The 14826-nt window shown below is 66.5% G+C and overlaps 1 protein-coding gene across 1 annotated transcript; it reads left to right on the forward strand.

The window, feature by feature from the left end:
* The first annotated feature begins 2823 nt into the window (after window positions 1-2823).
* On the forward strand, window positions 2824-12738 carry SEPTIN4 (septin 4). The gene is made up of 12 exons (XM_072881892.1): window positions 2824-2895; window positions 4622-4921; window positions 5143-5236; window positions 5355-5441; window positions 6335-6458; window positions 6657-6791; window positions 6881-6998; window positions 7359-7460; window positions 7839-7935; window positions 8082-8244; window positions 10503-10602; window positions 10894-12738. The coding sequence occupies exons 1-12, from the start codon at window positions 2860-2862 to the stop codon at window positions 10951-10953; spliced, it is 1416 nt and encodes a 471-aa protein (XP_072737993.1). The 5' UTR covers window positions 2824-2859; the 3' UTR covers window positions 10954-12738.
* The last annotated feature ends 2088 nt before the right edge of the window (window positions 12739-14826 follow it).

Raw genomic sequence — 14826 nt, forward strand, 5'->3', positions numbered from 1 at the left:
CCCCGGCAGCCGCCGTGGGAACGGGACCGGCACATTCCTCTGGAGCAGGACGCAGTGAAACCAGATAGGAGGGCTGCTGGCGGAGCGTGTCGCAACCAGCTCCGGCGAGCGCCTTCCAAAAAGGCTCCAAAATGTGGCTTTGGGGATGGACAGACCCAGGCTTGGAAACATCTGGGAGGGAGGATGACAGCGGCAGCTGGGCGACAGAGAGGAGCTGGGCTCCCTTGGCTGTGGACGTGGGGTGAGCTGGGGCTGGAGACAGGTGTGGATGCATCCAGAAGGACCCGCGGAGGTGGAGCTGATGTCCCCTGACACCGGTGCCACATCCGTCCCTAAAGTGGTCCACGGCTCGCCTGGAGAAGCGGGATGAGCAATGGTCCCCCTTGACCTCTGCTCCTGGCTCTTAGTGGGCTGGATCTTCTTGCCCATCCCCACGTGCTGAGACACCACCTTGCTTCCAGCCCGGGCAGGCCCCGCTGTCACTTCCCAGCTCGCGGGGAGCCGCTGTGCGTGGTCCCATCCCCGGGTCCCTGTGCAGGTGCTCACAGGTCCTCCAGGCTGGAGGATTCCCTGCAGGAAAGGGGCTGGAACTGCTGCACTGAGGGATGTCAGAAAGGCTCTTGTCCCACACGCTCGCCTGCTTGGTGCTGATACCCTGCCCAGGCTGGGGGCCCGTGCCACTGCCTGCCCCTGCATCCATAGGGTGCCCAGCACCCTGCTCCTCTTAAAGCTGTCGGAAAACTCAGTTTCCCAACTGGGATGCTGCCAACAGGGTGGGGGGGGAGAGCTGGGGGTAAGAAACTCTGATTGCAGCACGCCGGCGGGAGCATCCTCTGCGTCTGGAGGCAGGTCGGAGCAGGCGCAGCCCAGGTGCCAGCTGTCCCGGGGAAGAGCCGGGCTCCACAGGCTGGTCCCGGCAGAGCTGGGCTTCAGCAGAGGCCACTGTGCCCTTGTCCCACGTGGGGCTCGTGCCTTTGAGATGGGTTGTTTGTGCCCGGGATGGTCAGCCGTTGCGCCGTAGTGGAGTGGTGGGTGCTGTGCTGTGGGTGGCACATCTGGATGTCACCTTTAGGTGGGCTGGGGACACCTCAGCCAGCCTGGCTGTGGTGACAGCACCTCGCCGGGACCTTCCCTTCCTTTTCCTGCAGAAACAGGCTGGGAAAACACATCCCATGGAAATGTGCCAGGCGGAAAGATGCTAACAGACAGCCGGTGGCTTTCCCAGCTCAGACTTTGCCCACTGCCCCCGTGCCCCCCTCTGCCACGGCCCTCGGGCTGTCGCTGCACGGGGAAGGTGCGATGCAGCGTGACAGGCGGGGACGAGGCAGTGCGTGTGCCACCTCGCTGGAGCTGCCAGGCCGGTGACGGCCCCGGCGCTAAGTGCCGGCTCGCGCGCAGCCGGGCGTGTAATCCGCTTACGGGGGCACCGGCGCAGCCCCAGGCTCTTGCTGCGGTAAATCCCCGCTCCTGCCGTGGGAGGGTTGGAAAGCGGCGGGTGTTGGAGGAGAGCTGCGCTACACCAGGCAGGGGGGATCTGGGGGACAAGGGGCACTGCTGATGGGGTGCGGAGCCTGGCCAGGGTGGTGGGGTGGCGGTGGGATGCTGCAGCCTGCGATGGCAGGGGAAAGGGGCTGCAAAGTCATCGGGGAGGTGCGGTGTCAGCCAGGGATGGTGGCACTGCTCCCCTGGGACTGGCCTGAGCAGGGACGGCTGAGGCTGGGTGGGGACAGTGAGGTCTCTGCCACCAGCATTGGGTGGCCTCGAAGCTGGGCAGGGGGAGATTCAGTGCTGGAGTTAGGAGTGTGTCTGGGACCCAGGGATGCTGGGGATGGGCACAGAAGCATCCGGGCCCCTCTCCACGTCCGGCAGGCTCGCGGTTCATTGCACTTGTCCCAGCACCAGCCAATGTTTCGGGAGTTTTTAGCGCTTTCCTGCTGAACACAGCCCTTCCGTGGCCGAGCGACCCCGGCTCCATGCCTGAGCTGCTCTGATGCATCTCGATGTGCATCAAGGTGAATCACCATCCCAGGTGACCCCCGGCAGTGACAGCTCGGGTGCCCTCGCTGCCACCGCAGCTCCTCCTGAGGCACCGTTAACCCTTTGCTTCCCCAACGATGAGCTGGGGAAGCCAAGGCAGGACCTCTGGAGCTCCTGCCAGGAAACCCTGTGGTGGGCATGGTCCCTGCTTCTCCCAGCCCGGGGCTGGGTCCTTTCCAGCCAGACCCATCGGGCCCAGCTGGAGCAGCGACTTGGAGTTGTGTGGGGAAGCTTTAATTGTTGCGTGCAAAAATGTTGAGTTTTCAAGTAGGCTTTCATGGGAAACCAGGTTTCTCCCCTTGAAGAGGTGGGGGGGCCCTGCCGGGGTGGCTGCAGGGTGCTCCGGGGTGGGGAGTGGGAGAGGACCTGGTGTGCACTGGGGTGGAGGGGGTTTTTGTCCTGGGGTGGAGGGGGGGTTTGTCCTGGGATGGAGGTGTTTGCCAGGTCTGAATGCCCTCCTGGGCTGTAGCCAAGCTGTGTGCTCAGCCCAGGGGGGCTGCTGGTGGGGCTGCTGGTGGGGCTGCTGGTAGTACAGCCCCCCAGGACCTGCCTTGCCACCTCCTTGGCCAGCGGTGCTTTGCTGGCCCTTGACATCTCGACAGCCGGGCAGGAGCCGGGCTTGGCTCTGCCCCGGGGCTCCCGCTCCCCTCCCGCGCCCCCCCGCCGCTGCTCCGCAGGGGCCGTGCCTGGCTGCTGGGTGCTGTGGGCGCCCGGGCCGCGGTGCCGGCCCGGGGTGGGGTTATGCTAATGCCGCTCCCCATCCTCGGCGCAGCCGGTGCTGCTCCGTGTGCCCTCCCGGCCACGGGCGACGCCGGCTCTGCCATGGCCACCCGCCCCGAGCCGCAGCCTGGGCAAGAGGTACGGGGGCAGCGTCCCTCCCTGGCGGGGCGGGAGAGGGGGCAGACGGGGACGGGGGACCCGGAGCTCCCCGGTGCCGCGGGGAGGTGCCGCAGCCGATGCTCCGTTCCCAGGAGCATCGGCTTCTCTGGGGTGGGGGACAAGGGAGAGCCCCGGAGGGCCGGAGCCCCGGGGGATGGAGCGGCAGCGGGGCCCAGGGCGCTTGGCGGTGGGCGGCATCGTCTCCCGTCCCCGCGCAGCCCCCGCCAGCCTGTGCTGCGGCGGGGGCTGGTGCTGAGCCCCCCCAGGTCAAGGCCGGTGAGGAAGAGGATGCTGCGGTCACGCAGACCCGCTCAGCGCTGTCGACCCGCTGGGGCAGAGGGGAGCGCAGGGACCCTGCGGCCCCCACCGCGGGGGCACCCGCTGCCCCCCCAGCCTGGCACCGTGGCCCCCCCACCCGTGCTGGTGGCCGCAGGGCCCCCGAGGAGCGGGGGGCAGGAGTGCGAGCGTGCAGCCCCGGCAGCGCCGCGACCTTGTTTCCAGCCCGCTAATTGCGTGCATCTCGCCTTGCCGCCGGCACAGCCGCCCTCCGCGCTGATGGAGTGGGGACACGGGACAGGGATGGGGGAGGACACGTGTCCCCACGGAGGGCTCTTGCCTCGAGGCCCCCGATCCGGGGGGGGACTGGCTCCCAGGTGTGAGCCTGCAGGGTTGGGGGCTCCCCCAAAGCCTGTGTGCCCCCCATGTGGGGGTCTCCCTGCCCGTGGGTCTCCTGGCAGTTGCCGTGGCGTGGTGCCTGCTGGCAGGAGGGCTTGGGCCCGCGGGAGCCGCCGCCGGACATGCCCTTGGGAACGCGTCTCCTCCCGCCAGCGCTTGTAAACAGGATGTGGAGCCGTCCCAGTCCCGGCGTCCCTGTCCCTCGTCTCAACCCCGCCACCCCACAGGGCCACCAGCGTGGGGACCGCTGCGCCCGGCCCCCCTGGCCCCTGCCTGGGGCTGCTGCCTGCACCAGCTCCAGGATGGGCAGAGCCAGGGCAAGGGGGTGTCGGGGTCCTGGTGCGTGCGAGGACGTGGCCCGAGCGTGGCCGTGGGGTTTGTGGCCCCTCTGCACAACAGGTTGTGTTCCCCTGCGCCCTTTGCCTGTGGCGTTGGTGATGGCTGTGGGTCAGGTCCCCTGCCCTGGCTGTTCCCTGGGACTGCAGGGATGGGAGCCCCTTGTGCCATCACCCACTGAGACCCTGCGAGCGGGCAGGTGGGGGGCACCGGCATCTGCCTCCCCCCTGGGGCTGGCCCCACTGCCGGCTCCTCCACCACTGCTGTTCATCTCTTCTTGGTGTCTCTCCCTCCTCCCCGGCGCCCCCTCCCTGTCCCCCTGGCAGGCCATGGGGTGCGCGGGGGTCCTGGCTACCCCAGAAGACCCCGAGGAGCAGCAGCAGGGTGCCCAGGGGGAAGGTCCCAGTCCCTGTCCCCCGGAGTGCCAGGAGATGACTGCCATTCCCATGCCTCAAGCTGTAAGCGCCCAGGGTGCATGGGACTATGGCTGTCCCCCCTGCCATCCCCATGGCTGTCCCCAGGGTGGTGGCCGGTCCCCTGGGGCAGCTGTGTCCCCCCTCTCCTCCCATCCCTGCCATCCTTGGGGTGCACGTGTCTGGCTTCTGTGGCTTGGGGGCTCATGGTGCCGAGTTGGGTGATGCCACCTCGGGCTGGCACTGCCACCATTGATGTCACCTCCTCCCTTGGTCCCCAGATAAAGCGTTTCCTGAAGGAGGACTCGGAGGAGGCTGAGCTGACCCAGCTCCTGCGGGATTGCCCACCGGCTGACAGCCCCAGGAAGGTGGAGCCCCCGGAGAGCCGGCGGGAGCCTGGCCACCCCCTCTGTGGCATGGGCAGGGTCCCTCCTGACGAACCCACCGACGAGAGGGACGCCAGGATCTTCTCCCGGTCTCGGCCCTTGGATTTCCAGCAGCACATCGCCGCCCCCCCACCCCCCAGCCCCAACCGCCCGCGGAGCCCCTGGGGGCAGCTGGACCCCTACGACTCCTCGGAGGTGCAAGACGCGTCCGCGGGGAGGGGGGGACACGGGGCGAGGGGTTGCAGGAGTCACGGTGGAGGGTGCTCCCACCCTCCAAACCCAAGGGGTTCAGACAGCCATGGGCGCATGCTCCAACCCTGGGAGACCACTCTGGGGGAGGGGGAAGGGGGTGGCCACCCAGGATGGGGTTGGGTGGGAGGGTGGCATCCCCTGTCCCACGTCCCCTCTGCCCACAGGATGACAAGGAGTATGTGGGCTTCGCCACGCTGCCCAACCAGGTCCATCGGAAGTCGGTGAAGAAGGGCTTCGACTTCACCCTCATGGTGGCAGGTATGGGGCGGGCCGACTCTGGCATGGGGATGCTGACCCCACTATGGATCCCAAAAGCCATGGGGGGGGGGGGAGCGGGTACCGGCTGCCACCCCTCACCCTTGTGCCCCTGTCCCAGGGGAATCCGGGCTGGGCAAGTCCACCCTGGTCAACAGCCTCTTCCTGACAGACATGTACAGAGACCGCAAGCTGCTGAACGCTGAAGGTGAGGGGGGACAGTCCCAGCAATGGGGTGTCCTGGGTGTCCCGGGGGGGTAGCAGAGCCCTGCACTGCTCCTGGGGGGCTGCAGCCCCTCTCCCTGCCCCGCCGGGCTCCTCCGGGTCTCCGAAGCTGTGTGGCACGTTGCCAGCTGCCTACCGGCACTGGGGACTGCTCCAAGGCAGCGGGGACCCCCCCTGCCTGGCACGGGGACCCCCTGCAGGGACTTTGTCCCTGCTAGGAAAACAAGCCCCAGCTTGTTGGGGATCGGCTGGAGCCGCAGCAAATCCGGGAGGCCGTGGACAGTTGGAGTCCAGGGCGCAGTGCTGGTTCAGCTGCAGCCAGCTTTTGAATTAAAATTGCCCAAACTTGCCCAAATCCCCAGGGGTTTGAGGCAGTTGTTCAATTTGTTTTGAGGCGGTTGTTTGATTTGTTTCTGTTGCTCAGAGCAAAAGCCAAAACGTGTGTGGCCACGCGCAGACGATGCAAAGGGGCATCCTTAGGGGTGCAGGGACATGGAGGGATCCTGGGGCTAAAGGGGCATGTGCAGCCCCAGAGCCATGGGGTCACACGTGGGGGTACAGGGAGCCTCAAACACTCCTGCAATGATGCCCGGCCCCAGCAGACCCCCGTGCTGCCGGAGCCGGGCTCTCACGGGGTGCCGGTGGCACAGCCGCCGAGGGAGGGGTGCACACCCATGTCGGGATGTGGGAGGCTGTGGCACGGAGCATCCCGTCTTGGTGCTGGACCCTGGTGCTCACGGGGGCTGATCCTGCAAAGCCACCCCAGTCCCCCTGGATGGAGGGTGACACCGAGGGGCTGCAGCATGTCCCTGTGTCACCCCCATCGTCGCTCGCCCGGGGTGTCCCCCGCCGCCTCCATGTCTCCTGCCGCTGCAGAGCGCATCACGCAGACGGTGGAGATCACCAAGCACGTGGTGGACATCGAGGAGAAGGGTGTCAAGCTGCGCCTGACCATTGTGGACACGCCGGGCTTCGGCGATGCCGTCAACAACACCGAGTGGTGCGTCCCATGGAGGGGTGGTAGCAGGGTCTTCCTGGGGCCGGGCAGCGCTGCCGTGGGTGCCAGCAGCTCCGAGGGTGGGACGCCCACGGCTCCTCGGGGTGGGATGCTGGGCCATGGGAGGTGTTGCACTGGGGATCCAGGGAAAGCCCGGGGGTCCTGCAGGGGACTCCAAGGGTCACCTCCCTGTCCCCGCAGCTGGAAGCCAGTGGCCGATTACATCGACCAGCAGTTCGAGCAGTATTTCCGTGATGAAAGTGGCCTCAACCGCAAAAACATCCAGGACAACCGCGTCCACTGCTGCATCTACTTCATCTCGCCCTTTGGCCACGGGTATGGGCAGCCCCTGCCTGCGCTGCGGGGATGGGGGGGTGCTGGGGAAGGGGCTTGGTGGGATGGTGCTCACCGGGCTCCCCCCACAGGCTCCGGCCCCTGGACGTGGAGTTCATGAGAGCCCTGCACCAGCGGGTGAACATCGTGCCTGTGCTGGCCAAAGCTGACACCCTGACCCCTGCCGAGGTGGAGCGCATGAAGAACAAGGTAAGGGGAGGTCGGCCCAGCCTGGAGCCGTCCCAGCAGGTCCCTGGGGATGGGGGTACCCTGGGGGCTGGGGTCCCTGCTCAGCTGGGGGCTTTCTCCATCCCCTTGCCTGGACTTTGCCATGGAGCGTGCTCCATGCTTGCAGCACCGCAGAGGACCATGTTGCCCACATGGCCACCAAGGACACATCTCCCTGGTGCTCAGCTGGGGGCTGGAAGGGTCTGGGGGGGTGTCCATGACATCTAGTCTGGGGGGGGACAGGCTTTTGTGGGTCCTTGGGTGACAGTGGTGCTGTGCGGCGCTTCCCACCCCCTTTCCGAGGGCCAGAGCCCTGCCCTCAGTGGGGCTGTCTGCCTCCAGATCCGGGAGGAGATCGACCACTACGGCATCCGCATCTACCAGTTCCCTGAGTGCGACTCGGACGAGGATGAGGAGTTCAAGCTGCAGGACCAGGCGCTGAAGGTGGGTCTGGCTCCTCTAGCTCCATCTTTGGAGGGGCAGAGCCCCATGGCTGGAGGTCATGTCATCCTGGGGTACCCTTAGAACCCTTTGGGGCCACGCAAGCTCTCCGGCAGCCCCAGCATGGTGGGGTTGGTACATATTGCACTAGCCGAACGTGTCACCAAGACCCCACAGGTGCCACTTGCAGCTTGGTGGGATGGGGCGGGGGTGGAGAAACCTCTGTCATGACTGCTGCCATCCCACCTGGGGCTCTCCGTAGCTGGGGCTCTGGGATATCTTGACAAATGGGTGTGGATATGGCCAAAGAGATGCATGTGGAGGGATGTGGGCCATGGTGGACAGGACCGAGCCCTGCTAACCCCCGCGATCCTCTTGCAGGAGAGCATCCCCTTCGCTGTCATCGGCAGCAACACGGTCGTGGAGGCTAAAGGCCGGCGCGTCCGCGGGCGCCTCTACCCCTGGGGCATCGTGGAAGGTAACGCTGGGCTGTGTCCCCAGCGTCCCACTGGCCTCTTGGGGACAGGGACATTGCGTGCCCTGTCTCCATGCTGCTCAGCCCTGGGGGCTTTGGGGGGATGTGGGGGGCTGGCTGTGGCCCCCTGACCTCGGGCTCCCCTGCAGTGGAGAACCCATCCCACTGCGACTTTGTGAAGCTGCGGACAATGCTGGTGAGGACCCACATGCAGGACCTCAAGGACGTGACACGGGAAACCCACTACGAGAACTACCGCACGCAGTGCATCCAGAGCATGACCCGCATGGTGGTGAAGGAGAGGAACCGCAAGTACGGGGCCGGGAGTGGGGTGCCAGGCGGGGGGGGGGGCATCTCCTCTCTTTGGGGTGACCCCAGCCCATTGCGAGTGGTGATCTCCTGGGGTTGGTGTTGTGTGTGGGTTCATGCTGGGTAGCATGATGGGCTGGGCAAGGAAGTCTCGGCCGTGTGGTGGGGAGCCCCAATGTGGTGGGGGGCCCTTCCCGTGCCATTAGGCTGGGGCTGGCTGGGGGGGATGCTCCGGCAGTGGTGGGGGGACCCTGCATCCCCCCAGGCCTGGGGCTGGCTTGGGGGGATGCTCCAGCAGAGAGGGGGACCCTATGTCCCCCCAGGGCTGGGGCTCGCAGGGGGGAGAGGGTATGTTCTAGTGGCGAGGGGACCCTGATCCCCCTGGGGCTGGCTGGGGGGGGGATGCTCCAGCAGCGAGGGGGACCCTGCATCCCTGCGGGCCCTGGGGCCAGAGCAGCAGCCAAGCAAGCAGCCGGTGCTGGGGCTCTGCTGCTGGCACCAGCTGGATTCATGGCACTTGCATCCCCTTTAGCCACCCCAAGATGCTGGGGGGAGCCCCACAGCAGGGTCCCTGGGGGGACCCTCCAGCTGGGGGCTGGAGTAGTGCAGGAGCGAGTGGAGGCTCTGGGGGGCTGAAGCAGCAGTGCCGGCTGGGGGGGCTGGCGGCGGCTACAGGTGCCTCTAAGCTGGTCTCTCCATACGTGCCGCCGGAGAAGGCGGCATCCCTCCGCACTGAGGCTGTGCTGCGCCGACTGCTCCGCCGACTGAGCCAGGATCTGGCCGGGGCCGTGCTTGGCCCCTGCCATCCTCCTCCCCCTGCCCATCCCTCCGACCCCTATATAAAGTACTTGCTGGTATCCAACCCTGTCTCAGTCCTTCTGTGCCTGCGCAAGGGCCAGGCAGCCACTCTGGGGGAGAGCCGGCCCCGTGGCCACCCACCCATTGCCCACACAAGTTGCCCTCGGGGTGCCGGAACCACTGGTGGTGCCGAGAGGATGCCGTGTGCCAGAGGCATCACCCCGGCTCACCCAGGCAAGGTGGGGTTGGGGTGATGTGTCCCCGTTTGGTGGCACCCAGCTTTCCCAGCCAAAGGCTGCCCAAGGGAAGGGCTGCAGGGCAGGCACCCCCATCGTACTGCCCTCCCGGGGGATGTGATTTTGGGGTGCAGGAGGCAGCGGTACACAGTCTTTCCTGGGCTGGTGAAGCTGCTTGCCCCATTGCTGGTGCCTGGCTCAAGCCTTGTCTTGCTGCCAGGGATGGAAGGAGCTCGATGTGCTCCCTCCGGGTCCCCCCACGGCAAGGAGCCGTGACAACAGGCAGCGACTTCCAAAGCGGCTGAAAACGCAGCCAAAACGCATCCCCTGCCGTGGCACACTGGCACAGACCCCCCGGCACAACGGGACCCTGCAGGGCAGGGGTGGCCCAGCCCACCCGTGCAACATCCGCCACGTCCATCACCCCTTTGCACACGGAGGGGCTGCACCGGCGGTGGCATGTGGTGGTGGCACGTGGCGGCATGTGTGACCCGTGCCAGCTGCAGTGGCGGTGTCCCAGCCGGGGCGGTGTCCCAGCTGTGTCGTCACCCACTGGGGTAGCACGTGGCACCCACAGGGACCCGGCCGGGAGAGCTGGTCCCTCCCCATTGCTGTTAGCATGGGAGAAGCCATTGATTTGGCTGGCCGCAGTCCTGCGTGGTGGGGTGGCCCCAGGGGGACGCCCGCAGCTCCCTCCAGCAGGGATGGGCTTGAACGGGAGCTGATGCTCAGGACAAGGGGTGCAGGGCATCCCTGGGGCTGGCCAGGCAGCAGGGTGCCTGGGGAGCCCGTCCTGCAGCGGGACTGCGGCTGTGGGAGAGAAGGGAGATGCTGAGTTTAAGATGTTTTAAAGCAGCAGAGAAAATATTGGGTGAAGAGAGCCCAACCCCAGCTCGAAGCACCCAGTGGGATGCTTCCCAAAATGGGAGAGTGTGGAGAAAGTCAGGCAGGGCTCTGTGCCCTGGGGGGTCCCTGGGTCCCCCTCAAACTGGTGTGTGGCAGGTTGGGGGGTGCTGAGGTTTGGGGGGATGCCTGGAGCCGCTCATATCCCCCCTGCCTGGAAAAAGGCCCAGTGTGATGCTGGCCGGGGGGCTCAAGGTCTGTGCAGGCGGGTGCTGGGTACCTGCAAGGTTTGGAGTCTCCAGGGCTGCATCACCCATGGGGGAATGTCCCCTGTGGGGGGCCGGCAGGGCTGTGGCAGCATCGCCACCTTCTCTCTGCTTGCAGCAAGCTGACACGGGAGAGCGGCACGGATTTCCCCATCCCTGTCATCCCCCCGGTGCCGGATGCAGAGACAGAGAAGCTCATCCGGGAGAAGGACGAGGAGGTGAGTGTGGGGGAGGGCTGAGCCCCCCCGATCACCCCCGCCATGTCCCCAGCCCCAGCGGTGGCACAGCTGCCAGGGTCCACCCTTCCTGCAGCATCCCAGCAGCTGCTGCTCCTTGGGCCACGGTGAGGAGGTGTTGGAGGGGCATCAGGGGGTTTTCCCACCCCCAGCCCACAGCTCTTGGTGATCCCAATCTGCCTGGGATGCTTGACCCAAATATGTTTGCAAGGGAGCTGGCGTGGCTGGGGGCTGCCAGCGCCCTGCCATGATCCCTGCTCTGCTCCCTTCCAGCTGCGGCGGATGCAGGAGATGCTCCAGAAGATCCAGAAGCAGATGAAGGACTCGCACTAGCCCCCTCCTCCTCCTCCTCACCCCCCGCCCAGATCAGAAATGTTTACATCACGCTCCATCCTGCCTCGGCCCCGCTGCGGGACTCGGTACCAACACCGCACCCGCCACCTTAAGCTGCTGCAGTATCGCCTTACCCAACTGGCCAGTGCCCATCCCGTGGGGACAGCGAGGGGACAGGGCACCCAGCCTGGGGTCCCCTGTCCCAGCCAGATTGCTGCCCCGGCTCCCCCCCCACGCTGGGGACAGCTTTGTCCCCTGAGCTTTGGCTTTCCCTGTTTCCCCCGCAGTCCTGGGGAGGGCCACTGGCCAGCCTGCTCCCCACGTTGTGTCCCTTGTCCTCGTGTCACCTCAGGCTGCCTGCTTACGCTCAGCTTGGCTCTGGCTTAAGGGAAGAGGAAAGGGGAGGACTGGTCCCAGCCCGCCCAAACCCCCAGCTGCCCCGCTGTGGGGGACAGGGCTGCTCCCCCCCGCCCTTGGCTGGCACGGAGCAACAGCAGCTCCTGGGGACCACAGGTGACCAAGGGGACAGAGGGGCAGTCACCGTCCTGGCCGGGGTGGCAGCCAGCACTCAGCCCCTTGGCTGCCTCCATGCCAGCACTGGTGGAGGAGGGACTGAAGCTCGGCTGTGTCCAGCCCTGTGTCCTTGGCAGGGACCCTGTCCCCACTGAGCGTCGCCCCGTGGGAGCGCCCTGTGTCCCCGGGTGGTGGGAAGGGCCATGGCACGGGGGGCACTGGGGAATCACAGTCCCCAGAGAAAGGCCCTTGAACCCCAAATCAGAGGCCAGGTCCCCAGCCTGGCCCCCCCTTGACGTTGGCCCTGTAAAGCAATAACGACTGTCCTGCGCCCGTGGTGCTTCCCGACCTGCGGCAACAGCATCGTCCCTCACTGGCGTTTTGGCCCCTGGTGCCACTTGCTTGTCTGTGGCATCCCTGTGTGTCCCCAGAACGTCCCTGTCCCTGCTGCTTCCTGGCAGAGCATCACTGTGTGCCCCTGTGTGTCCCCCAAGGACGTTCCCATCCATGTTGCTTCCCAGCAAATCACTGCTGCGTGTCCCCATGTTCCCCCGTGATGTCCCCATTGGTGTTGCTGCCCCGCAGAGAGCTGCGGCGTGTCCCCCTCAGGGTGTCCCCATCCATGTTGCTTTCCTGCAGAGTACTATGTCGTGTTCCTGTGTCCCCCCAGGGTGTCCCCATCCATGTTGCTGCCCTGCAGAGCACTGTGTTGTGTCCCTGTGTCCCCCCAGGATGTCACCATCTGTGTTGCTTCCTGGCAAAGCATCGCTGCCTGTCCCTGGGTGAGCCCTGGCCCGCTTCTCCCAGCCAGCGGCCACAGGGCATCCCTGGGGACATGGCCCCCCCCCCCCCAGTTCCCTGCTCCCCCTGGGTACGGGGTAAGACGAAAGGGGACAGCGAGGCTGCCGGGTGGAGGCAGAACTGGGAGCAGTGGGATCACTGGGAGCTTGCTGGCATGGGGACGCGTCCCCTCCCTGGCAGGGCCACCCGAGCCGTGGTCCCCTGGGTGGGTTCACCCCTGGGCGAGGGTTTTGCATCCAGGTGGCTTGGCTGATGGGGGCTGCATCCGGCCGAGGCTCTGGGTGGGTGTTGCGGGGTGCTGGGGCAGCATCTGTCATGTGCCACCCGTGTCCCCGTGCCAGCCGGAGCGTCCCTTGCCCCCCGTGGGCAGGGACTCCACGGGCAGGGCCCCGCAGGGTGTATTAGCGCTTTCCTTTTTTTAATCTTGCTATTTTCTTACAGAAGTACCTACCTTCGCATGATGGTCATAGAGGCATTTATTAAAGGATAAGCAGAGTATAGGTTTATAAATTCTTATAGAGCTAGTGGAAATATTTTTATCCCTCCACAACCGTTCTCAATAAATATGGCTGACCCGGCTTGTCCGCAACCCTGAGTCGCTTCTGCACGGGCAGCGGGCACCCCACATCCCCGGGGAGGTGAGGATGGGGGCTGACGGTGACCAGCCCCGTGGCCTCTTGCTCCTGGCTCCTATTTCCCTGGCAAAGACTCAAAATGGGAATTGGGGGGTTTGTGCTGCACCCAGCTTGGGGTGGGGTGGGAGAGCCCCATGGGACCCAGCTCTGCGGATGAGGGGGGACACAAGGATGAGGTCCCCCCTGCCTGCTGCTGGCTCATCCCCCTCTCACGCACTGCCTTGGGGTCCCCTGGCCCTGGGCGCTGCTGGTGTTGGGGCTGCGATGGGAACTGGGGGGGCAGAGCGGGGACCCTGGGCCAGGGGACGGAGCTGCCCTCCCCGTGCTGCCCCCGGGCATCCTCGCACCCCCCGCGGTGGGGTGAGCCCTGCGGGAGACGCCACGGGCACCGGCACGGCTGGGTCCCCTCCGCGAGTGCCGACGCCCAGTTTGGCTTCACCAGGAGCTGGCGGGGTGAAGGGGCAGGAGGGGTGGGCAGAGTGGCACCGGGATGGGTGAGCCGTGTCTCTACCCGCCTTCCAGTGGGCTTCACCCGCCTGCACCCCGTTACCCCTCCCTGCACCCTGCTGTCCTGTCCTGCACCCTGCAACCCCCCCGCACCCTGCTGTCCTCCGCACAACGCGGCTGGACCCATCCCGCTCTCCCTGGGCCCCCCAGATCCTGCTGCGAACCAGCAGCTCCTGGCCCAGCCCAGCCCTGCTGTGCCCGGCCGGGGGTGGCAGCAAGCGGGGGGTGCGCAGGAGCAGGGGCCGGCGGTCTGGGAGGGCACCCGCACTCCTGCGGGCCTGGCCCCAGCCAGGGCAGCGTGTTGGGGCGATCCTGGGTCCCCCGCCGTGATCCCCCCCCGCCGTGACACCCAGCAGCAGCCATCACGCGCGCGGTACAGACCTGTCCCCCCGCAGGGCTGGGCTGTGGGGTGCTGGGGGAAGCACTTGCCCAGGCACCCCCAGGCCCTCAGAGCCCCCTCCCATGGGCATCCCTGCCCCGATGCCTTCATCACCCCGAGCATCCTCACCCGGCCCCCACCCGCACCCTTGACACCCCATTTGAGCTCAGCAGCCCCCGTGCTGTGGGTGTGCTTGGCCCAGCCCTGTCTTCTGTGCCCACTCCCTTGCTCGTGGGGTTTCCTGGCTTCCCCTTAGGTGTTGTTTTACTTCCATCCGATGGCCGCTGGACGTGCAGCGGGGCCTGCTGCTGCCGTGGCTCCACTTGCTGCCCTGGGATGGCAGGTGCTGGGGACACCCACAGCCCCAGCTCATTTGCTGTGCGCAGCACCCCGTGCTCCCTGCTGTCCACCCCACGGGTAGGAAGCCTGTGGATGGGGGATGACGACACACAGCTGGAAAACCAGCCTTCCCCCCACCCTGGGGGCACCCCCGGTCCCCTATGCCCCCCCTCTGTGCACTGTAGGTTCTCCCCGTCCCTCTTCCCCTGCACATCCTCCCTCCAGTCCTCTGATCCTAAATATCCTCAGCTCCTGTGCCCCCCTCCGCTGGCGCTCACCACCCCCACCCCATATCCCTGCCTGGCCCCACCCAGGTCCCCCCATTCCTCTTTAGCCTGTACCCGAGCCAGCTCTGTTCCCCTCCGCAGGGCTTTGCTCCCATTTGGTCCCCCCCTGCCTAAGCACCTCTACCCCCACCGATCACCTTCAGCTCGGCTCTGGTCCCCTCCGTGCCCACTCACACCCCCTGTGACACCCCCTGCACCCTCTGATCCCCTTCCCCCTCCCCATATATGCCTGGATCCTCTCTGGACCCCTCTGCTTGCTGCTTCCAAGACCCTCCCTGGGTTTCTGTGCCCCCCGTTCTGGCCTGCTCCAAGCCCCTCCGGGGCCATCCAGACCCCTCTGCCCCTTCCTCCGCTTCCCATGCGGCAGAGCCGCCTGCGAGGGCAGCGAGAGCTCGGGCAGGCTGTGCCCACC

Source organism: Ciconia boyciana, chromosome 17, assembly GCF_034638445.1.
Source record: "Ciconia boyciana chromosome 17, ASM3463844v1, whole genome shotgun sequence".
Lineage (NCBI taxonomy): Eukaryota > Metazoa > Chordata > Aves > Ciconiiformes > Ciconiidae > Ciconia > Ciconia boyciana.